The sequence below is a fragment of the Phocoena sinus genome, chromosome 11, assembly GCF_008692025.1.
Source record: "Phocoena sinus isolate mPhoSin1 chromosome 11, mPhoSin1.pri, whole genome shotgun sequence".
Taxonomy (NCBI): domain Eukaryota; kingdom Metazoa; phylum Chordata; class Mammalia; order Artiodactyla; family Phocoenidae; genus Phocoena; species Phocoena sinus.
In genome coordinates, this window is record NC_045773.1 from 30,683,815 (window position 1) to 30,709,867 (window position 26,053).

General features: G+C 35.5%; 1 protein-coding gene across 5 annotated transcripts in view; it reads left to right on the forward strand.

Annotated features, from left to right (window-relative positions):
- CFAP20DC (CFAP20 domain containing) overlaps positions 1 to 26,053 on the forward strand; it is a 265,217-nt gene that overhangs the window by 159,767 nt on the left and 79,397 nt on the right. For 2 of the 5 annotated variants that reach the window (XM_032650317.1, XM_032650318.1), the window contains exons 8-13: positions 2,063 to 2,199; positions 2,867 to 3,029; positions 4,634 to 4,750; positions 5,900 to 6,022; positions 8,382 to 8,716; positions 20,781 to 21,158. In XM_032650317.1, the coding sequence (XP_032506208.1) occupies positions 2,063 to 2,199; positions 2,867 to 3,029; positions 4,634 to 4,750; positions 5,900 to 6,022; positions 8,382 to 8,716; positions 20,781 to 21,158 (1,253 nt within the window). Of the gene's footprint in view, positions 1 to 2,062; positions 2,200 to 2,866; positions 3,030 to 4,633; positions 4,751 to 5,899; positions 6,023 to 8,381; positions 8,717 to 20,780; positions 21,159 to 26,053 lie in introns of those variants that run through there. The other 3 variants (XM_032650320.1, XM_032650319.1, XM_032650321.1) reach the window with 3 other exon arrangements.

The window sequence follows — 26,053 nt, forward strand, 5'->3', positions numbered from 1 at the left end:
TTTATCTCTGGGCTTTCTATCCTGTTCCATTGATCTATATTTCTGTTTTCGTGCCAGTACCATACTATCTTTGTGCCAGTGCCATACATACTTGTAGCTTTGTAGTATAGCCTGAAGTCGGGGAGCCTGATTCCTCCAGCTCAGTTTTTCTTTCTCAAGATTGGTTTGGCTATTTGGGGTATTTTGTGATTTTTCACAGAATTAGAATAAAAGCTTTCTGAAGTAAATTCTACTCATTAGTGATTTTTCACAGAATTAGAATAAAAGCTTTCTGAAGTAAATTCTACTCATTAGTTCTGATTCTGCCATTTGGACAAATAGAATCACTACGTAATAGGACTTCAGGAGTTTGAAGAAAACTGGAATGGTATTTCTCCCCACCACTTTGCCAGCCACCTTAGATCCTCTGTCCAGCAAAAATTCTTTTAGATCAACTCAGCAGTGTAGCCCTTGCCCATGTCTTCAGCTTCATCTATTACAAACACAGAAACAGACCCCCCAGAACACCTATATACCCACTCAGGTTACTTCCACTCAGATATAAATGTTGGGGGCTTCCTAAGCATGATATGTTTTCACAAACTTTTGTGCCTTTTCTCATGACTGTTACATAGGAATGGTTTTTAATTCCACCACTTATAAAATTACAGCTCTCTAGCAGAAGCTAATGAGACCAACTAGCTAACCATAGGAATTTTTTTCAGGAGAATAGATCAGACAAGAAGTTGCCAGTAGCTCATAAATGTCCAGAACTGTAGGACAAATTTGGACTTACTCAGGGCCAACATTGTAATATTCAAGTTGGTCCTGTCTTGCAAGCAGAACATGGCAGAAGGTTTTCTAGGCCGTGGGCCGTGTTCTGAGTTAAGAGCCGTCACTCTTACCTGCTGTTTTAGTCAGAGAAGGCTGCCTGCACTCACACAAAACTCCACAGTCCTAGTCCAGTCAGAGTTCCTTGGGCATCCCTCCATATGGTCTTTCAGAGACTCGGGCTTCTTTCATCTAGTGGCTCCCAGCGAGTCCTCCACTGGATCTTTTGCATCTTGTCAAGAGATGAGGGAAGAGAGAGCATGGGGATTATGCAGGAAGTTTTAGGAGCAGGAGATGGTTTACATGTCACACATTCCACTTCTCACGTTCCATTAACCAGAACTCAGTTACATGACCCATATAACTGCAAGGAAGGCTCAGAAATGTAATTTAGCTGTGTGCCCAGAAGGAAAAGGCAGCAGGGTTTGGTGAGCACAGCTTCCTTATCCTTGAGGTGATACCAGTTTGGTCTCTTTTTCCCCAAAACCTTCAGTGATTCCCTGTTGCCTACCGAATTTAGAACAGGCTCTTAGCGACCCGAGCTAAACGGGTGATTTCATTATTCCCCAAGCATACCCTACCCTTTCACTCTTCCATGCCTTTATTCAGGCACTTCTTCTGCCTTGGGCACCCTACATCTCTTTTTCTTGAAATCTTATCAGTCATTCAAGGTCCATTCAGGAAGTCACTCTTCATTCCCACTGGTCTGCCTTATGTTGTAGTTACCTGTTTACTTGTACTATCACCTCCCTCCAGACTCCCTGAGGGCAAGCAATGTGTCTTATCCATTTTGCATCACTGACAACCTCTAGGAAATGCCTGGGAGTGCTCAATGAAATATTTGTTCAATGGAGTTAGTTTTATTTAAATTATTTCCTTAAAGAGAAAATGCAGTGTATTTTTCAGTAGCTTTCCTTTCTTTTCTTTTTTCCCATGAGGAAAAACGTTTGTGGTAGTGGTTCTCAGATGATACTGAGCAAAAGAACCACTTGGGAGTTAATCTTAACCACTTGTTAAGATTATAGATTTCTGTTGCCCCCCCCCCACAAGATTCTAATTCTATAGATCTGATAGATCTGATGTTGGACCCCAGGATCTGCATTTTTATAAGTGCCCTGGGAGAGCGGGAGGGTTAAAGCGGGGAAGGATTCACATCATATGACCCCTAGATTGTACTTTCAGAAATATTGCAACATGGTGTGTGTCATTACGCCCATTAATGGACTACTATTCCCTTCCTTTAACAAAACAGATCAGTTCATTAACAGAGGAACAGGTAGCATGCGGAGCGGTAAAAATCAAGATGTTTGTCATATTGCCTTTGGATCCAAAGTTCTTGGACCACCTCCACTCTCTGGCAGAAGAAATAACATGAGGATATTCAGTGAGGTAGGAGCAGGGTTTGAACAGCTTATGTAAGCATGGATGGCATGGGAAGGGAAGGGTTTTTTTCCCAATTCAGAGGGAAAAAAAAAGAGGGAGAGAGACAACATGCCAAAAGCAGAGGGCTTGAATAAATTTGGAACAGAAATTCTGGATTTTAAAAGACCTCAAAACTGTTTTCTTTTCGTCATGTCAATGCAATTAACATTTTTGAGCATTCTTTTCATTAAATATGTGCACAAAACTTAAAGGCAAATATATGTGAGCACATTTTGTGATCTCCTTCAAAAAGGAGTTGGATCATCACCAGACACCTTATAATGAACAGATTCTCAAATGTTATATTTTTATTTTCCTCTGAAATTCTGACATACAGAGTGATTTTCATTTCAACTCCTACCTACTAAAGATGGAGTGTAGCAAATGAGCACATTTTAATTTGTGTCTATGAGATTTGGTTGTCTTCTGTTTTACCTTACATTATATTTATCTCCTATTTCTTTCTAATTTTCTACCATAATTTCCCTCTCTACCAACTTTTTAATCTTCTCATTTCCTCTAGTTCATTTTTACCTCACTATTTGTCCAGCTATTATTTCTTCTATGTAGATTCTACAAGAAATAAATGCAATTCCTATATTTTAAAATATAGATTAATTCCTTTTCCTTATAGACAGTAAGATCTGTTGGGTCCAAAAATAACCAATCGTGCCAGCAGTCTACAGTAGAGAAGTGTGTTAACAGGGCAGAAATGTCAACCTTGCTGTTATCTGAGTCTGAGGCACAAGGAGATAAAGAAAATATTGGCCACATAAAGCAGACTGTACCTATTCATGGTAAGAATCATGCATAAAGATTGATAGCTAGTGAAAACAGTGAGAAATGTTAAGATAAATCCATAGTTATATTCTTGACTAGATCTTAAGTCCAGAGAATTATCATTTAAAAATGAAAATGGTGGTAGATATTGAAATATGTTTAGAATTCTTATACCATATATTATCTTCTGGAAACTGTCATTCTGTTTATTCTGTTATTTTACCTTGCTGTAGAACCCTGTATTTTTACTTTCTGATAACAGTGAGAAAATAGTATAGTATCCTATTATTGCTATGTCTTGGAAACCCCATGTACATTTTAAGTGTTCTTAGTTTTACCTTTTAATTAATCTCTTCCATTTGTAAAGTGCTCTTTATTTTCTCTCATTGGTACAAAAACAACCCTGTTGGTGAAGAAAACTTTTATCCCGTTTTATAGATTGAGAATTCAGGGCTAAGAGAGTAAGTGATTTGCAATTTGTAATCACTGGAAAGAACTGAGACCAGAACCCAAGGCTTACCACTCCCTGTCAGTTTGTCCACTTTAACTGGTCTGACTTTTGTGAACATTGAAAAGGGGAGGCATTTGTGTTCATTTTATTTGATTTAGAAATTAACGATCGCTGTTAGAGACTCTATCTCCCATGGAGTATAAAACTGAGATAAGGAAATAAATAACATAGATATTCAGTCCCAGTTTTACCACTGTCTGTGAGACCTTGATCAAGTTTCTTAAACCCTACGAGCCTCAGTTTCCCCATCTGTAAATGGGGATACAATTACTACTAGCACTAGTAGTAGTAAGAAATAACAGCTGCCTCAAAGGGTCAGTATGAGAATTCAGTGAGAACAGTCAGTCAAGCACATCATATTGTGCCAAGAATTTAAATGTTCAGAAAATATTAAATGCTGCTATGAATATTATTGTTACAGAGTTAAATTACACTTAGAAATTCTTCAAGATTGATCTCAGTTCTGCAGGGTTCTTTTGGAAACCACCCTCTAAGCTCTTGTTGAATCAAACTTAAATCTTTTAAAGGAAAAAATAATTTTTCTGTATTGGCTGTCAATTTCATTTTAAAATATTTTTTAATATAGCATGTTGCAAGATTAACATTAATCTAATTACTTGTAGCTCTCTGTATGGTTATATTACATGAATAAAATGTATTAGTAGTTTGTTTTTTCTTTAACACCTTTATTAGAATATAATTGCTTTACAGTGGTGTGTTAGTTTCTGCTTCATAACAAAGAGAATCAGCTATACATATACATATATCCCCATATCTCCTCCCTCTTGCATCTCCCTCCCACCCTGCCTATCCCACCCCTCTAGGTAGTCACAAAGCACCGAGCTGATCTCCCTGTACTATGCGGCTGCTTCCCACTAGCTCTCTATTTTACATTTGGTAATGAAAGCCTGATACAATTCTAATATTGGAATAGAAATAAACACCTATTTCCTATAAAGGAATAAGTTGTGTTTTTTATACAGCTTTACATTTTGTCAAAATGATACATGAACATTCTCATTATAGCTATAATTATATTTACTGAGTTATTTCAAACTATATAGTACTTTCTGTTCTGGCTTTTTGTTCTTTGATATGAAAATGTACCAGCCAATCTGCATATTATGCATCCACATCCCCCTCAAGAACCATCAGCTGATAAGAATAATAACAGGAGAAGATTACAGTTAAAAAGAACCAGCAGAGAAAGGACAGAGACACCCAGCGGTATGGTACTAATTCAATACTATCTTATATCTGTATATTATTCAGAGCAATGGAATTTCTCTCTGCAGGTTGTAAATTTCAAGGGATTATGAACCAATTCATTTAAAATATAAATATCTGTTCTACAAGGATTATGGAAATCAAATTTTTTACAAAAGAATTGCTCTATAGCCCTAACAGAGATTTGTTGGATTAAATAGACAGTACCACAGAAATAAAGGACTTCCTACTTCTACTCTCAAAGGCTGAATAAGCTTAAATTACTGATTTTTTTAAATGGCCCAAATTTGATAGAAGTTCCTGCCTGCAGACTTCACTAAAATTGAACTTAACTCATAATTTTTCATTTTTCATTTATCTCTCCTCTTTTTAAATTGGGCCCTTTCTAGATTGTTTTTTACATTTGCTGTCTCTCCTTTTGGACTCCTTGCCATCTACTGTAATGTAGGTTAAAGTTTCAACTCTTTGTAACCAGTAAAGCATTAGAGAAATATAGTTGGCTATTATAGTTATTGCTTAAAATATTAGATTTGAGGCATGTATGTGTAGATTTGTATACACATGCATTAGTCTATCCTGAATCAAGCCCAGAATATATCATGTACGCATCTGTTAGCATAATTTCTCAAAAATGTAGATTTCTTGGGTAGGCCAAAATTCTACTTGCTAGGTTTCATGTTATCATTATAAAATAGTAGATAGAAAAATTACTTCTGCAATAAGGCCTGTATCCATTTTTCTTAAGGTGCTGAAGAAAAGAGCTTCATTTAAAAGAGTTGAGTTCAGTAAAAATTGTAATTTAAAGAAAACACACTCCATTTTGTATGGAACCAAAGTAAAAAATATAGAACCTTTTAAAAATTATATGGGTTTTGGAATTCCTTTTATTGCGTATTGTAAAACTTAAATTTAAAATGTCCCCATGCAAATATCAAGGAATTTTAAGATGAACTTGTACAAAAATGCAGCTGAGTTCATCTTAAAATACTCTCCTGAAAAAGAAAAAAACTGCATATAATCTGTATTGTCACCTCTTACTTGCTTGTCAATAATCAAAAAGAAAAGTATACCACAGTACCATTCTTCAAAAATTAATGTATATATATATCAAAAGAAGTAATATAGAGGAAAATATTTATTCCGATAAAGGCAATTCTTCAGGAAATAACAGAAATGAACATAAAGCAACAACTGTCCTCACCAGTGTGTTCCAGCAGAGAACAGAGACATTGAACCCCAGCTCTCCAGCACCCCAGTCTCCTGATCAAGCAGGTTAGCATCTTTATTATACCATAATTGCTAACGATTAATAAAATATAAATATGTTAAATATTTCAAACCCGGTCATTTTGAAAAGTCATGATGCAGTCACTTGCTAAAATATATCATTTTTTTCAATCTCTTTTTAACCCCAATTTTATGTCAGACTTTAATGGTTGAAGGAGTATTTTTATTTTCAAGTTTTAATGCACAAGCGGTCCTGTTCAGAATGAAAGTTTAAAACTTTGAGGTTTTTCATATAACATTGTCACCCTCCCCAAAGATTATCTATTGTTGCACTTCTCCAATCCTCTTTATGATGGAGACAGTTGGAGTGTAGAGCATTGAACCCATCAACATATCTTGCCTAGCAGGTGTGTGGTACTTTTACAAAGGCAAATTGTTTTTGAGCTAGGGAAAAAGGAAAATAAATGGAAATTGTTTGTAGGTTGTCAGTCTTATTTTTGCAGTGTTGAAGCCTTCATTAAAATGTTAGGCGCAATTAGTGTCTCTCGCATAAATCTGACTGTGTAGAAAAACTAATTAGATGTTTAGGTGATCATTCTTGCATTTATCTTGTTTGCTGCAATATTGTGATTACACAGTAATTTACATATTTTCCTAAGAAAACACACCAAATTATTCATTACAATTGATATGGAAATACTTGAGGTAAAACTACAAATTCCAAAGAAGCATGTGGTAGTAAGATAATTAGAGTTCTTTTGGTGTAAGAACACTTCTTTTACTTTGACTTTTTGACAGTTAATAATATGTTTGGTGCTAGATCATACAAGTTGTTTAATTGCATAATGAAGATTCCCAGGACCTTTTCCTCCTATTTTCTTTACGTATCCTTGTACGTAATGCAACACATTGGTTTTTGTAATCGTATTCAAGGTTTACTAAAGCACCTACTGTGTTCACAAAGCACCTACTAGGTGCTTAGCACCAGGCAAAAGTTTGCTTTCCAAAAGAGGACAACCCAGTGAATCTATTCATTTCACCTGACCACAGCTAACACTGACTCAGGACCCTCCACATTTTCTGTGAATGTGGTCAGATTGGGTATTGATATATTCAACCTGTTATTGACCATTTACCTACAGAAAATATGAAAGCCTTGTCCCTAATAGATTTTCTCTAAGAAATGTATATTTATTGCCCTTTTTATAGGCAAGTTATGTTATATAATCATAGTCTTAGGTTAAGAAATAGGTGAATACAGTTGAGAAGAATACAATTTTATTTGTGCCATCAATATAATTTTTATTAAAGGTCTTTCTGTTTGCTTTCTGCTTTTGCTTTTGTAGTGTTAGCTTTAAAGTTTCAAGTGAGCAAATCTTAGCTCTTAGTTACTCTTCTTGTGATGATAAATATAATTCAAGAGTCAGGAGTAAAATCACCACGTCTACATTGTGGTTCTGCAGAACACGAATTCTTGTAAGATTTTCAGCATTGACACAATGCAGCAAAAAATAAATTAAAAAAAAAAAAAAGAGTAAGTTGAGAAAATGCTCAACTTTTCCTGTTGTCATTCTAAAGAAGAAAGTAAGCCTGCTTTTAATAATGTTTATTATAGAGATTTGTTTTTTCCAGGTCATAGAATTATAAAGTCTATTTCAATGTTGAATAAAGATTAAAGTTTTTTTAAATTTGATAAAAATGTATCTCAGTTGTAGTACATAGTATTTTTAAAGAAAACAATGTGCAAAAAGATTTTCATGTCAAAACATTCTCTCCTAAAATTAAATTAAAATTGAACGTAAAGGTCCTTTTCACCAGCAGAATTCACCAGCCACATTAACAAATATTTCTGTGGATTTGCTATTGACAAGTCTAGCAGTTTAATCTATGAATTGTCCTGTACCGATGAGTAGAATGGAGAGGGAAAGACTGTCAGCCTTTTCGTGGTTTTCCTCTCCTCCATGTTTTATAATCTGAACAAGGCCCAGATACTTTGTTTAAAGAGCTTGTTAAGTACTCTGTCCCCCTGAAATTAAAAGAAATTAGTAACTCAAACCCTTTTAAATTTGGAAGATTTTCCCCCTCTGAAATAACAAATTAATGAGGCTGTGCTATAAAGAACTTGCTGCAAGACAGGTGATAATTATTTCAGACTTACAAATTTCCTGGCCAGTGTTTCAACTCAGATGGAGAGGAAATACAAATGAGTTGCCCGTATCTGTAAGCACTATCTGTGGGTTAAGTGTTCAGCAGGTTACAAGATGGTGGATAAATTGCCTTCCTTGGCTTTTGCATTATTTGATAAATCTCTGTTTCAACAAGAAGGAATGTTAACCTAACTACCTGCCTAAAATAACACTTATGGAACACTGTTCTAATTTTTGTCATCTTTTGCAAATGTCAGATGAGTGGATATTTCCTGAAAATGATGACCACATCCCCCATTTGGCCTCCAGCACGCAGTCTCTACTTCTGGATAAAAACTCCTGCAACACCTCACACCTGTGGCTAGAAGCCAGCAAGAAAAATGAATGTGACCAACAGACAGAGGAAACCCAGATTGTTCCAAAGGGTATTTTCACTTTTTCATCAAGACCACGATCAGCACCTCATGGAAAGACTCAGAATATGTCCCCAGAGGGGTGCCCATTTATTTTGGATCTGGAAGAGGATACCAGTGTAGTAAGGAGAGACACCCAATTGGAGGATGATTTTTACGGTGGTGATAGCACCGAAGAGGTACATTGCTTGATGAGTGAAATAGTTCTAAAGCACAGTTCTATTGTCTCCAACTAAGCACTAAAGCTAGTTGAAATGAAAGAGGGGAAGTCAACTGCTATTTATAAAAATGCAGCAGATTGCAATGTTAGTCAACAGTTGCGTCAGATTGTTATGGTAACTCTAAATTGCCGCCTTTTTTATTAACAGTCAGCCATTTTCATTTTTAATTATGGAAACCAGTTTTTGGTTTGATTTTCCTTTTTCATTTTAACCTTTGCCTCACAGAGTGAGAAATAATATGCAGTTTAGTTATATGATAGCATGTCCAGTAAAATATTGAGAACACATTGTTCTAGATCTCTGGGGAAATTGTGTTGCAGTTGCTAAGCATTCTGAATTGACACTTTTCTGGCTTCCTAACTCCCCTGCCATCTTTTCGCCTTAGACCTATTAGGACTCATTATTTTCCATATGGTTCCAGAATTTCAAGAGTTGTGCCAATTAAAGTTTAAGTAATGAATCATGGATTAGTGCTGGGGCTTGCCTTACAGGAGGTTTTCTGTTTGCAATTATTTAGAATACACCTATTCTCATAAATCAGTAAATTCATAAAAAGTTTTTTAATAACTAATTAAATTTCAAACTACTGTAGTTCTGAAACATTTGTTTAAAACTTAATATAACTCTTTTTCCCCATATGAAATGAATTTATTTATGAAATTTCTTTAGCATTGTTCTTTAATAATAGGCATTTATATTTTCTAGAAAAAATAATTATCTTAAAAGCAGATTATAGTCAAGTTTTGGTTTAGTGAAATTATACAAATCATTTATATGTAGAAATTATAGAAATAATCAGAAAAACTTTTTTTGTATACTTAGAAAACTTTTTTTTAACAACTCTATCTGATTAAGAATACCCCTTTCAACAGTGGGATATACATTAAGTCCACAGCTCCTACCTTCAGAGCCAGTTGAGAATATGGAGAGATTGTTCAGGCAGTAATTATGTTTTTTTGCAACTTTTAATGAGTTTCTGTAGCAAAGTGCATGAGGAAATCCTTTTTTATAACCTCCTTACTTCTGAGTGTGATGAAACTATAGTCATACCAAACATAAACCTACTACAAACCCCTTTATGCATAAATGCATAAACAGTACATTTTAAATGTGCTGTGAACAACTTTATCCCTTTCACCCTACATAAAATTAAGCTATAAAACTGTAAAATGAATATGTCTTCAGCATCTAGTATTGCCCCCATCCCAGCTGTCAATTCTTATACAGTATTAATTGGCTAATCTGATAAATCATACCATTTTGTTAATGGGGTAGGCCCATCCCCTTCCCATGTGCACAGCTTACCTAACTCAAAAAAATTACTGTGATGGGGGCAATGTCATGGCAGGTAGGAAATAATAGTTCTCTGGAAAACTTTGAGGGAAGTATTATGTAGAAACAGCCCTTTAAATAACACCCCATGAGGAACTTACCTCTCCACCTATATGAAGGAAAAGCCTTGAGAAGAAGCAATAGAGCTTTATGGGAAAATGAAGAATACTAGTTCTGAATATTTTAATTTGCTATCACTTTATGTGCTTTCTTTTGCTACTAGCTACTCTACTTCTGACATCCTTCAACATTTATTGTGCAGACATGTACTTGTTACCAACTACATGAAATTGAAAATTAATTTATCATGCATTTTCAAAGCTCTGATTGGCATAGCTCTCTGGTCACCCCTGTCCCAAGACCATCAGAATATGGCTTGAGTCTGTAGTGGGACGATATCATTGCTAACACCTGCTCTGGCCCACCTTTAGTCAGAGCCTACTAAGAGTGGCAGCCAGAGAGAGGGGCAGAAGCCTTGCCATGTTATGCAAGCTTTGAGGTTTGCTGTTAGAGGCAATAACAAGATACAAACTAAAATACAGATGACTAACAAAAGTGCTAGGCTATATTTAAACAAGTTCTAGAAATTGTAATGATCCCTTTTTTATCAAATTGGTTTTTTGGGAGCTTTTTGTAAATTCTTTTCCTGTAGGATTATTTCTCCCATTTATTATATAAGTCAAAGGGAAATTAGATTACATACTTTATTTTATTTATTTTTTAAGAATAAGTTTTAATTTAATTTGTCAAAATTACAAAACACTTTCTTTGTTTTGCTCTCAAAATACAGTGAATCTGTCTTCATGTTCTGGATGCTTAGTTTTTTGTTTTTGGGGGGTTTTTTTGTTAATTTTTTTTTTTTTTTTGGAGTATAATTGCTTTACAATGTTGTGTTAGTTTCTGCTATACAATGAAGTGTATCAGCTATATGTATACATATATCCCCTCACTCTTGGACCTCCCTCCCACCCCCCCATCCCACCCATCTACAGATTACATATCTTAAATGTTTACTTACATATATAGTCTTTGAAGAAAAATCAGTTGATTTAGGCATTCTTACTATTGTTGCATTATTTTATTTATTTTTAAACTTGCCTTTCTTCTTTTCTTTTCTTTTAATTAATTTATTTATTTTGGCTGCACCAGGTCTTAGTTGCGGCACTCAGGATCTTCGTTGCGGTGTGCGGGATCTTTTTTTTAGTTGCACCATGCGAACTCTTAGTTGCAGCATGCATGTGGGATCTAGTTCCCTGACCAGGGATCGAACCCGGGCCCCCTGCATTGGGAGCTTGGAGTCTTACCCACTGGACCACATGGGAAGTCCCTAGTTGCATTATTGTAGAATGTTACATCGTTAGAGTAACACTGTTATATCTAAGGAAAACAATGTCATGCTGTAAATAATGGTGGACAGATGAGTAATATTTGCATTACTTATTATGCTTGAAGTGTATAACTTGTAGTTAAAAGACTTTATTTGGTGTTACACCATTTGAATATTTTTAAAGGGAAGTTAGATGTATTCAGAAGCAAAAAACTAGGCACAATCATGGTATTATGATAGAGAAAAAATACACATATGACAGTAAAGACTAATTAAAATAAGCTTTCAATGTAGTTTAAGTCCCTAATAATCAGTTCACATTTGAGATCTTCATCAGTGTGAGAGCCTTAAAAGTATGATTTTTTTTTTGCATATTCTCATCTTAGTCTTGGCTTTACTATATATTTTATTCCCTAGGCAGACATATATACTAATTTTCCTGATACTCAATTAATTTTGAATTTGTACTTCTTATCTGAAAAGCACACTATGGAAATATATCTGGTGGTGAGTTATAAAATAAGACTACCACGTAAAATGAATTATCTAGGAAAGCTGTTAAAACAGAGTACCCTTCATACAATTGCAGCTTCTGAAAGAAAAAAAAAAAAGCATGTTACTATTATCATCTCTGTTTTATATTTTATGCCATTATTCCCAACGTGGCTTTGGGTATATATAGCTAGTTGGTGATTTGAAATACTTAGCTTTATATTAGTATTTTATTACTTCTTTAATTCAATTTTTTATCTAGAAATATAGTCATTTTCTTCCTTTTGTTTTGTTTTGTTTTGTTTTGTAGGTTTTGGCCCTACAGCCAAATAAAGATTTTTCTGTGGAAGCATAATGCCATCTAATTACCATGTCAGTGTGGTTGGTTGTAATTTGGATGTAGAAATGTTGATAGAAATTATTGTGAGCTCTATGAATCAATATACTGAATTTGGACCTAACAATAGTAGGACACTTAATAATAGCTAGTGCCATAAGGACTTAATAATAATTGGACACTTAATAATAGTTGGTGCCATTAGGCAAAGCATTATATATGCCTACAGGGGAATTAGTTACTACTTGTGACACCATTTTATAGATGAACAGAATAAGGGTCAGAACAGCGACATAGCTTGTTCAAGGTCATATGGCCGAGCAAGATGAACCTGGAATTGAGCTTGGGCACATTTCCTTAACTCCTTTTTTTTTTTTTGAATTTTCTTTTATTTATTTTTTTATACAGCAGGTTCTTATTAGTTATCCATTTTATACATATTAGTGTATACATGTCAATACCAATCTCCCAATTCATCCCACCACCACCACCACCCCCACCACTTTCCCCCCTTGGTGTCCATACGTTTGTTCTCCGCATCTGTGTCTCAATTTCTGCACCCTGCAAACCAGTTCATCTGTACCTTTTTTCTAGGTTCCACATATATGCATTAATATATGATATTTGTTTTTCTCTTTCTGACTTACTTCACTCTGTGTGACAGTCTCTAGATCCACCCACGTCTCTACAAATGATGCCATTTCGTTCCTTTTTTATGGCTGAGTAATATTCCATTGTATATATGTACCACATCTTCTTTATCTATTCATCTGTCAGTGGGCATTTAGGTTGCTTCCATGTCCTGGCTATTGTAAATAGTGCTGCAGTGAACATTGGGGTGCATGTGTCTTTTTGAATTATGGATTTCTCAGGGTATATGCCCAGTAGTGGGATTGCTAGGTCATATGGTAATTCTATTTTTAGTCTTTTAAGGAACCTTCATACTGTTCTCCACAGTGGCTGTATCAATTTACATTCCCACCACCAGTTCAAGAGGGTTCCCTTTTCTCCACACTCTCTCCAGCATTTGTTGTTTGTAGATTTTCTGATGATGCCCATTCTAACTGGTGTGAGGTGATACCTCACTGTAGTTTTGATTTACATTTCTCTAATAATTAGTGATGTTGAGCAGCTTTTCATGTGCTTCTTGGCTATCGATCGGTATGTCTTCTTAGGAGAAATGTCTATTTAGGTCTTCTGACCATTTTTTGATTGGGTTGTTTGTTTTTTTTAATATTGAGCTGCATGAGCTGTTTATATATTTTGGAGATTAATGCTTTGTCTGATGATTCATTTGCAAATACTTTCTCCCATTCTGAGGGTTGTCTTTTCATCTTGTTTATGGTTTCCTTTTCTGTGCAAAAGCTTTTAAGTTTCATTAGGTCCCATTTGTTTATTTTTGTTTTTATTTCCATTACTCTAGGAGGTGGGTCAAAAAAGATCTTGCTGTCATTTATGTCAAAGAGTGTTGTTCCTATGTTTTCCTCTAAGAGTTTGATAGTGTCCGGTCTTACATTTAGGTCTCTAATCCATTTTGAGTTTACTTTTGTGTATGGTGTTAGGGAGTGTTCTAATTTCGTTCTTTTACATGTAGCTGTCCAGTTTTCCCAGCACCACTTATTGAAGACACTGTCTTTTCTCCATTGTATATCCTTAACTCCATTGTCATGAATTAGTTGACCATAGGTGCGTGGGTTTATCTCTGGGCTTTCTATCCTGTTCCATTGATCTATATTTCTGTTTTTGTGCCAGTACCATATTGTCTTGATTATTGTGGCTTTGTAGTATAGTCTGAAGTCCAGGAGCCTGATTCCTCTAGCTCCGTTTTTTTCCCTCAAGACTGCTTTGGCTATTCGGGGTCTTTTGTGTCTCCATACAAATTTTAAGATTTTTTCTTCTAGTTCTGTAAAATATGCCATTGGTGATTTGATAGGGATTGCATTTCATTTCAGTTATTGTATTGTTCATCTCTGTTTGTTCTTTAATTCTTCTAGGTGTTTGTTCTTTAATTCTTCTAGGTCTTTGTTAAACATTTCTTGCATCTTCTCAATCTTTGCCTCCATTCTTTGTCTGAGGTCCTGGATCATCTTCACTATCATTATTCTGAATTCTGTTTCTGGAAGGTTGCCTATCTCCACTTCATTTAGGTGTTTTTCTGGGGTTTTATCTTGTTCCTTCATCTGGTACATAGCCCTCTGCCTTTTCATCTTGTCTGTCTTTCTGTGAATGTGGTTTTTGTTCCACAGGCTGCAGGATTGTAGTTCTTGCTTCTGCTGTCTGCCCTCTGGTGGATTCTAGAAATATAGTCATTTTCTCCAAACTCTATCTATGTATCAGATACTAAAGTAGATAGTTGCAAAGCTAGGTAATTTTTCTTACGTAACAGTCCAAACTAGAACATTTGAGCCAAAAAATTACCCATATTTGAACATGAATTATGTGGACTGACTACTTATAGTGTTCAAATTAGCTAGGAGCTTCTAGATCTTCTCTTCATCTAACTCTGTTAAGGCCTATAAAACAAATTTACCAACAGCAGATTAAAAGGACCGTTTTAGTCCTTCCTCTCAGCTTTCCTGGTATTGTTGCTTTCAGGGTTTTTTTTTAGCACTCAGAGTTAAACTATTTCATTACATTGTTTTTTTCCACTCACCCCTACATGCTTGACTAGCAATTCTGAATAACATTCTCACACACATTTATATACACACAATAGAAATGATATTTACTCTACATGAGGCCAGTTATATTTCTGTGTAGCCTTTAAAAAACTTTAAATGTCAATTTGTTTGAAAAAAATGGACGAATTCTATTTTGAATGTATTGCTTGCATTTTTATTTCTGTATATCATGAGTTACAACATAACATACTCTCTAAACCTACCAGGCATATTTAATATTTATTTTTATGTGAGTATTTATTTTAGGCTGTTCACATCTACATATCTTTATTGTTATCTTTTGAAGCTTTCTTCTTCCCTGAAAGAGTTGGTTCCTGTAACTTGGCCCTTCATTGTTATAGGCAGGGAGAGAAGGTTATAAAACTCTTGTCTCCTTAGAATAATGTCATACAACTTTGGCTTAAAGATCAATATTTGCAGATAAATATATATTTGGTTATAGATAGGAGTTTTCACAAGAAACCTTTGTTTTATCAGTTAAAGAGCATAAAGTCTAACTTATAAGGAAAATATGTTTTTGTCTTGAACAATGAAAGAAGTTTCATCATTTTCCCCAAATATTCACATGTTGATGTTTACACATCCAATACAGTCCCTGTAACTTCTGCAATGATTTGTCTGTGAGGCATCATTGGCTACAGGTCAAGATGTTTACAAAAGTAATTTGCCCAAGTCCTTTTAATATCAAGCATGCTGCGAATTAGTTACTTGTTAGAAACAGTTACAGCTTCCTTTCATTTTATTTGATATTATTTTAATAGTTTCCTACTAAATTCAAGAGGTAGAAGTCAGAAATACTCCTTGGGGATGGTTGTTAGTGAAAACGTTTAAGATACATTTGAATGGTCAATCTTGCTATCATCAAAGAAGAAATGATTTTTTTCATTCTGTTATGACTAATATCTTTAGCTATATTTGTGCAAATAATTGTGCTCTTTAGTTGACAACCAAAGTATATACCTGTATCATCTCTATTGTCCGCTAGTGCTGTTGTTCAGCTAAAAGGTTCTGTCAGTTCACACATTTAATCACTAAAACGTTGGACAAACGTAAAACTCCTGCTGACTCTATCTCGATTACAAATTCAAAACTGCCATCAAAAGTGTGTGTGGAATATTGCAGATGTGTTTTGTTCAGAACTTTTAAGAATGTTATGTAGATTTTTGTCTGGGTGGACTGAATTAAAAATCAGTTGGAATATAAATAAACATGATCATCCACGTTTTACAAAGGCTAAAACAGAGTTCTATCCTGACTCACTCAACATTAAAGTTGTAATACAAAGAGCCTGGGTCCTACCTGCTCCAAGTACGTGGCCCTCCTGAGTCATTAAAATTATCTTTTTAAAATTACAACTCAGCAAGAGCTATTCGTTTTGCACATCCAAAAATTATTGTCCAAGTGCCCATCTGCATGTCCTTTTAAGAAACATAGTTCAACAGAGGAAGTGCTGGGTCCTTGGGGAAATCATTCTCGTCTTCGGCGTACATATGCTGTGCTACAGTTAGTCAGACAAACTCTATTGATGTTTCTGGCACTGGGCATGATTGAATATTTAACAAACAAATGTTTCTGAGCCCAGAAGACAAACAGTTCAAGAGATTCGGACTTTAAAAAAATATATGTTAAGTTAAATCAAAAACATTTTGTATTTGTTCTTCTGAGAAACAGATGAACAGATGATTGGAATATGAAAACAGCATAACAAATTCTTTACTACTCTGACCAATTATATTCAATTGCTCTGCAGGTTTTCAGTAGCTAAATGATAAACCAAAGGGGGGAAGGTGGTTATTTTTCAATCAGATTATAGTAAACTTCTTATGCATGTAACAAATGTGTATGTTATTTAGTATAAAATTAATACAAAGACATGTCGAGCCCACATGTGTTATGTATGTGAAAGCAATAAACGTCATCTATACCTATATAATCTATTTTAGTAAGTCAGAAGCATTACTAAAAAAAGGAGGAAGGTTTTGCCAGTGCACCACTACTAGTAAATACTATACTATTTTTTATTCTCCATTTATTTCCTCTCTAAAATAGAATCTGACACAACTCAAATCAACCTGCTAGTCTCGTGTATTGTCTTGCCTTTCCCATTTATCCTAATTCCCCTTTCAAAATCTGGGATAGACCAGAATTAGTGGTTCTGGGGCAGCCAAAATAGGCAAGTCTTTTGTGCTCTGTACAGATTCTCCAGTTATTTGTCTTTTTCATATATTTAAAATAGCATAGATTCTCCAGTTATTTGTCTTTTTCATATATTTAAAATAGCATAGAAACATATTACTGTGGAAATGCAATACTACGAAGAGAATGAATACCTATTAGGGAACACAGCTCAATCTGACCATTTCTTGACCCATCTCCAAACCAGGGTATATCTTAGGAAAATGTGAGGTGAGTGTCCCTGTACATACTCATGAATAGTTCTGTGTATATAATCACTGCTCATGCCAAGCAAAAAGAAATACACCTGAGTAAACTTACAGAAGGAATAAAAGTTCTCTGATCCACTTACAGGTGGAAAAAATACACTTCTTATCAAATGTATTGATTTTTAAAGTTCCTTTTAAATGATCTAGCAAACATCAGGCTGTCCATGCATTCTTCTAAATCCTCATAATAGTACATCTGAAACTTTTTTTTTTTTTTTTTTTTTTTTGCGGTACGGGGCCTCTCACTGTTGTGTCCTCACCCGTTGCGGAGCACAGGCTCCGGACGCGCAGGCTCAGCGGCCATGGCTCACGGGCCCAGCCGCTCCGCGGCATGTGGGATCTTCCCGGACCGGGGCACGAACCCGTGTCCCCTGCATCGGCAGGCGGACTCTCAACCACTGCGCCACCAGGGAAGCCCCATCTGAAACTTTTAAATGAAATTTACTGACTTCTATCTTATGAAATTATTACTTTTGTAGGTATCTATCTTTCTGCTATTAGACTTTATGCCTCTCGAGGGCAGTGTCCTTTTTCTTCTTGCCTGTATATCTTATATAGTCCCTAGAAAATGCCTTACACATAGTAGGAGCTTAATAACTATTTATTGAACTAATGTTTATTGCAAAAGCTCCTAATTTCTACTTATGTCATATACAAAATGGAATCCCAGAGTGATACAGAGATTCTGGTCCAAAGAGTTATAATTATACCTTTTCCCTTTAGCCAGCTTGTTTTTAGGGGCAATCTGTTTTAAATCCACCATACATGTGCTTATTTTTTACTGTGAAAATGTGATGGAAACGAATAAGTACAGGGTATTCTGGTCACAGAAATCCCATTGTCAATTGTATATAACAATTATAGGAAATTAAACTGGAATTTTTTTTTTTAAGTTGGAGAAGATATAGCACTGTCTAGCAACCAGACTGAATTTTTAAAAATCTACCCTAGTTCTACCAGTACCTTCTTAAAACCAAGGCCTGGAAGATGTTTGTTCTGTTTACCTTTCTTTAGAAAATTGGCTAAACTTTTATTCTCTTTTTGTCTCTGTGAAAGAACAATTGCAAGAGTCACCACTCCATTACCTAGTAATTCAGAGCACTAGGCATTTTTCAGGTCTCTTGCACTCTTTCCAGTTTTCTGCCTGAAGGCAGAGTTCTTCAGTCATGTGAACATCCTCAGGGTTCCCAGGATGTGGTGAAGGACAAGCTCACTCAGTAAATGTACAGCAAAGAGAGTTGCACAGTGCCTGCAGCTCAGGCCTCGCGGTACTGTCACGAGGGCGGAAATATTCTTACCCCTCTTATTTTTCCACTTGGGGCATAAACTAAGGTCCCATGGATTGACACCCAGTCACCATCTTTTCTTTCCCCTATCTGGGACTCTGAATAAATTTCTCCATCATTTATGAAGAAATATGTGTGTCAGAAGATCAAGCCAGCATAGACAAAGAAAATAAGGCCCAGAATGAATATCAAGAAGAAATGTTTGTAAGATCCTTAGACACTCTGCAATTCTTTCTTTACTACAGGTAGGCAAGCTATTTCTTAGCAGAGGTTCTTACACCCAAGTGTACCTTTCTTGAGACCACAGTTGTCTGATAATCCCAACTGCTTTCCATAAGAAAGGAAAATCATAACGTGACTGGGGTTAAGGATTGCAGACTCCATGTAAAAGCTTTCCAGAGTCACTAAGTACAACATACTCTGCCTTCTACAGAACTCTCGAATCAGTCCAGCCTCCATCATCACCACCACTGAATTAACGCAAGTCACCTCAGCATTTCTAATCATTCCAATTTAATAGTCTCCTAATTGGCCTCCCTTACTACTATCTCCACAGACACTTCAGACACACCACAGACAATACCCACACAAACTCATTCCCATACCTTCTGTTTTGTGCCGTCATGACATTCTTCTCCTCCATCAAATCACTCAGTGACCCCTTGTCTTTGGGATAAAGTCCCTGGATGGCAGGGATTAACTTTTGGCCTACCATTATATTCCTAGCATCTGCAGCACATAGAGCAATACGTAGCCCGTGATGAGGAAGAAAGGAAGAGAGGCAGAACAATGGCAGACACACAGACAGATAGATCCCTTCTAATCAAAAGGTTTAATAAATTCCTCTCTTGTCTTGTGCCCAACCTAAAGCAGACTCTCTCACCATTACACATACTTCACTTCTACTGAACTGGAAATTTCACCTTAGATAGTGATCTGTATCTTGAGGTGTATGATGACCAAACATTCAGGAAGAAGCTGAACAGTTCAGTCATTCAAATATTTTGTTTAAAAATGCCAAATTTGGGGAATAACCAGATGTTTGGTTCTGTATGGCTATAAATGAAAGGATAGTGGAGTAGCTTACTGAAACAGAAAGTAAGATAGTACAGTCTCAGACATCAAATAATGTCTTTAAATGTACTCTGCTTTTGTTGATTTTTTTCTGTTCTGTTTATTATTATTTATATTTAAATTTATATATAAATATGTAATTAAATATATTAAATATATCTGTTTAAATATAACAGATAAGACAAGTTAGAAAAATCTCATGACAAGAATAAGCAATTATCACATTAGTTTTTTCTTTAAATTTATTGTTTTATAGCAGAAAAATATCTACCAACTGAAATAACACTGTTTCTCTTTTTCCTTATTTACCATCATGGCCATTGATTTTTTTGTTTGTAATTCCTCCTTTCTCAGATTTTAAAAATTAAAATTTTTAGGGATAATTCCAGAACTGTACATTAGTTAAATGTTTCTAGCTTTTATTTTCAGCTTTCCAAATAATTATATTTGGTGAGGTTCATGTCTTGTGGAAAAATACTTTCTATAATTGAAATTTTCACGTAAGAAAAATATTTCACAAAACTTGCTCTATTATCTATTGCTCTTGAACAGTAAAACTTTCGTACAAAAATATAAGGCAAAAATACTTTGATAGGCCAGCTTGTTTTAAAAGTAGCATTTCCCTACATAAATAAGGTAAATTTTGTAACTTCCAGTTCTTTCTCCTCTCATGGAGTTAGCTTATCAGGAAGCCAAAGTATACAATTCCTAAGTTTTAGGTAACTTCTTATGGATCCTCTTCTTTTTCATACTTTCTTTGGAATGAATATATTTGAGCGACTATTTCCTAAATGTACTCTTGTTACTCAGTGGTAAAAAACATGCTTTACCAAGACCAGAGGCAAACACAGCAGGGCATCTTAGCAAATGATTTATGCCTGTTTGCATTGCTGTTTTTAGTTTTTTTTTTATTGCAGAATAAAATAGTATATATATGTATGTGTATTTTGCTTTATTCAGAGAATACATGAACTTGTTAAGAACTTGTACTCAATAACTTATTCACCACAAGTTTCAGCTCAAAATGATTTCACTTTGTTCCTCCATAGGGTAACCACAGTGTCCAGGGTTCAACCGGCCCAACAACTAGTCCTCCAAGATTAACTCAGTTAACATTAGAGAGCGTGCTGGGGAAGACTGCGAGGTGGACAAGTAAAGGATATCTAAAAAATGCCTACACAGAAGCAGGAGCATCAGAAAACCAGAATTCCTTGGCGAAGCAGATAGATAAAAAAGACTTTGAAACGAGTTTGGTGCCTACACCATGCCTTTCTCCCCCTGGAAGAAGGAGTGGATCTTCTCCAAAAATTCCACGTCCTGTTATCAAAGCAAAGGACCTACCAGCCCATCAAGTGTCATCTTCAATATACAACATCTCCCTACAGGGAATTTCAGGGGAGAAGTTGAAACCGATTCCTGAAGTATCTGTAAGTGGTTTCATTCTGGTTTACATATGTGGGCAATACATCCTGCTGCATTCTGTACTGTACCACTTTGCACACATTTGCACCAGTATCTATTTTTCATCATTTGGGTGATCAGTAATGTATTTTCTTTTTTTTAACATCTTTATTGGAGTATAATTGCTTTACAATGGTGTGTTAGTTTCTGCTTTGTAACAAAGTGAATCAGCTATACATATACATATATCCCCATATCTCCTCCCTCTTGTGTCTCCCTCCCACCCTCCCTATCCCACCCCTCTAGGTGGTCACAAAGCACTGAGCTGATCTCCCTGTGCTATGCGGCTGCTTCCCACTAGCTATCTATTTTGGTAGTATGTATAAGTCCATGCCACTCTCTCACTTCGTCCCAGCTTACCCTTCCCCCTCCCTGTGTCCTCAAGTCCATTCTCTACATGTGCATCGTTATTCCTGTCCTGCCCATAGTTTCTTCATAACCTTTTTTTTTCTTTAGATTCCATACATATGTGTTACCATACGATATTTGTTTTTCTCTTTCTGACTTAACTTCACTCTGTATGACAGACTCCAGGTCCATCCACCTCCCTACAAATAACTCAGTTTTGTATCTTTTTATGGCAGAGTAATAGTCCATTGTATATATGTGCCATATCTTCTTTATCCATTCATCTGTCGATGGACACTTAGGTTGCTTCCATGTCCTGGCTATTGTAAATAGAGCTGCAGTGAACATTGTGGTACATGACTCTTTGAATTATGGCTTTCTCAGGGTATATGCCCAGTAGTGGGATTGCTGGGTCATATGGTAGTTCTATTTTTAGCTTTTTAAGGAACCTCCATACTGTTCTGCATAGTGGCTGTATCACTTTACATTCCCACCAACAGTACAAGAGTAACACTCAGTAATGTATTTTCTTTCCTGTTTAGATGTGTTTTAGCTCAGTAGCAGCAGATGTTAAAAGAGTATCTTGCACATCCCAACAATTACAGAATGCCTCATGTTTTTAATGAGAAAGATAATTATCATGATAGTTATTTTTTATTTCCCAGTTACTTCTCATAATTTGAGTTATCACTGCCTGCAAGTTATAAATGAAGATCTTTTGAGCCAAAGGTTTGCCAGTAAAATTCATAGATTTTCAATAACAATCTACATTAGGAGCCATAAAAACATCGTTATTCTATTCACTTTCTGGTCTCTTTGCAGCCGTTTCCCAAATAATAAATTATATGAGTGAAGGTTAATAGTAAAGCACTGTCGTTGAATAAATCCCTAGGCTAGTTTGGTGGCTATATTCATGTCCATCAGATTGATATTTTTCCTTCCTGTGTGAGTACTTCTCTTCCTTCAGTTCCCCCATCGCTGTCCTTAGAAACTAGAGAACAAATGAGGCTATGCAGAACAATGACACTTATATTTCTTTTTTTTAAGCATTAAAGCTTTTTTTAAATTTGTCATGTCCTAAGTATTCTGTGTGTGTTACAGTGTAAAATTTTGGTTCAATTATATTATAAGTGTGTTACAGTGGATTACCTAGTGCAAATAATAGACATATACATCATTACCATCAACTAATATTTCTTTATTTTTTATTCCTTGGGATTTTGATAGGGATTGCATTGAATCTGTAGATTGCTTTAGGTAATATGGACATTTTAATGTCCATATGTTAATTCTTCCAATTCATGAGCACGGAATATCTTTCCATTTATTTGTGTCTTCAACTTCTTTCAACAATGTCTTATACTTTGCAGGTCTTTCACCTCCTTGTTTAAATTTATTCCTAGGTATTTTATTCTTTTTGTTGTGATTGTCAGTGGGATTGTTTTCTTAATTTTTCTTTCTTATAGCTCATTGTTAGCATACAGAAATGCAACAGACTTTTTTGTATGTTGATTTTGTACCCTGCAACTATGCCGTAATTGTTTATTATTTCTAATGTTTTTTTGGTGGAGTCTTAAGGATTCTCTCTATATAAAATCATGTCATCTGCAAATAGTGACAGTTTTACTTCTTCCTTTCTAACTGGAATGCCTTTTCTCTCTTTTTATTGCCTAATTGCTCTGGCTAGGACTTCCAATACTGTGTTGAATAAGAGTGGTGAGAGTGGGCATCCTTGGGCATCCTTGTCTTTTTCCTGATTTTAGAGGGATAGCTTTCAATTTTTCACCATTTCGTGTGATGTTAGCTGTGAGTTTGTCATATATGACTTGTATTATGTTGAAGTACGTTCTTTCTATACCTATTTTATTGAGAGATTTTTATCAGAAATTGGTGTTGAATCTGGTCAAATGCTTTTTCTGCATCTACTGAGATGATCATATGCTTTTTATCCTTTGTTTTATTAATGTGGTATATCCCATTTATTTATTTGTGAATGTTGAGCCATGTTTGCATCCCTGGAATCAGCCCCACTTTATTATGGAATATGGTCCTTTTAATGTATTGCTGTATTTGGTTGGCTAATACTTTGTTGACGATTTTTGCATCTATGTTCATCAAAGATATTGGTCTGTAATTTTCTTTTTTTGTGTTGAGTTAGTCTGGTTTTGGCATAACGGTAATGTTGGCCTCGTAAAATGAGTTTGAAATCATTCCTTCCTCTTTAATTTTTTGAAGAGTTTGAAAATGATAGATATTAAATCTTCTTTGAATATTTGACAGAGTTCACCTGTGAAGACATCTCGTCCTGAACTTTTCTTTTGGGGAGGTTTTTGATTAATGTTTCAGTCTTTTTATTAGTGATCAGTCTATTCAGATTTTCTGTTCCTCCATGATTCAGTCTTGGAAGGTTGTATGAAACTCTTATGTCTAAGAGTTTGTCCATTTCTTAGGTTGTCAAATTTGTCAGCATAATATGTCTAATTTGTTGTTCATACTATTCTCTTATAATCCTTTGTCTTTCTGTGGTATCTGTTATTTATCCTCTTTCATTTCTGATTTTATTTATCACAGCCTTCTGTCTTCTTTTCTTAGTGAGTTTAGCTAAAGGTTTATCAATTTTGTTTATCTTTTCAAAGAACCAGCTCTTAGTTTGACTGACATTTTCTGTTGTCTTTTTTTTTGAATTTTTTGATTGTATTTTTTTTTTTTATATAGCAGGTTCCTATTATTCATCAATTTTATACACATCAGTGTAGACATGTCAATCCCAATCCCCCAATTCATCACACCACCATCCCCACCCCCCACCACGGCTTTCCCCCCTTGGTGTCCATACGTTTGTTCTCTACATCTGTGTCCCAAATTCTGCCCTGCAAATCGGTTCATCTGTACCATTTTTCTAGGTTCCACATACATGTGTTAATATACGATATTTGTTTTTCTCTTTCTGACTTCACTCTGTATGACAGTCTCTAGATCCATCCACGTCTCAACAAATGACCCAGTTTCGTTCCTTTTTATGGCTGAGTAATATTCCATTGTATATATGTACCACAACTTCTTTATCCATTCGTCTGTCGATGGGCATTTAGGTTGCTTCCATGACCTGGCTATTTTAAATAGTGCTGCAATGAATATTGCATTGCATGTGCCTCTTTGAATTATGGTTTTCTTTGGATATATGCCCAATAGTGGGATTGCTGGGTCATATGGTAATTCTATTTTTAGTTTTCTAAGGAACCTCCATACAGTTCTCCATAGTGGCTGTATCAATTTACATTCCCACCAACAGTGCAAGAGGGTTCCCTTTTCTCCACACCCTCTCCAGCATTTGTTGTTTGTAGATTTTCTGATGATATCCATTCTAACTGGTGTGAGGTGATACCTCATTGTAGTTTTGATTTGCATTTCTCTAATAATTAGTGATGTTGAGCAGCTTTACGTGTGCTTCTTGGCCATCTATATGTCTTCTTTGGAGAAATGTCTGTTTAGGTCTTCTGCCCACTTTTGCATTGGGTCGTTTGTTTCTTTAATACTGAGCTGCATGAGCTATTTATATATTTTGGAGATTAATCCTTTGTGCGTTGAATCGTTTGCAAATATTTTCTCCCATTCTGACGGTTGTCTTTTTCTCTTTTTTATGGTTTCCTTTGCTGTGCAAAAGCTTTGAAGGTTCATTAGGTCCCATTTGTTTATTTTTGTTTTTATTTCCAATACTCTAGGAAGTGGATCAAAAAAATATCTTGCTGTGATTTATCTCAAAGAGTGTTCTTCCTATGTTTTCCTCTAAGAGTTTGATAGTGTCCGGTCTTACATTTAGGCCTCGAATCCATTTTGAGTTTATTTTGGTGTATGGTGTTAGGGAGTGTTCTAATTTCATTCTTTTACATGTAGCTGTCCAGTTTTCCCAGCACCACTTATTGAAGAGACTGTCTTTTCTCCATTGTATACCCTTGCCTCCTTTGTGATAGATTAATTGACCATAGGTGCATGGGTTTTTCTCTGGGCTTTCTCTCTTGTTCCATTGATCTATATTTCTGTTTTTGTGCCAGTACCATATTGTCTTGATTACTGTAGCTTTGTAGTACAGTCTGAAGTCAGGAAATCTGATTCCTCCCACTCCGTTTTTTTCCCCTCAAGACTGCTTTGGCTCTTCGGGGTCTTTTGTGTCTCCATACAAATTTTAAGATTGTTTGTTCTAATTCCATTAAAAATGCCATTGGTAATTTGATAGGGATTGCATTGAATCTGTAGATTGCTTTGGGTAGTATAGTCATTTTCATAATATTGATTCTTCCAATCCAAGAACATGGTATATCTCTCCATCTGTTGGTATCATCTTTAATTTCTTTCATCAGTGTCTTATACTTTCCTGCATACAGGTCTTTTGTCTCCCTAGGTAGGTTTATTCCTAGGTATTTTATTCTTTTTGTTGCAATGGTAAATGGGAGTGTTTCCTTAATTTCTCTTTCAGATTTTTCATCATTCGTGTATGGGAATGCAAGAGATTTCT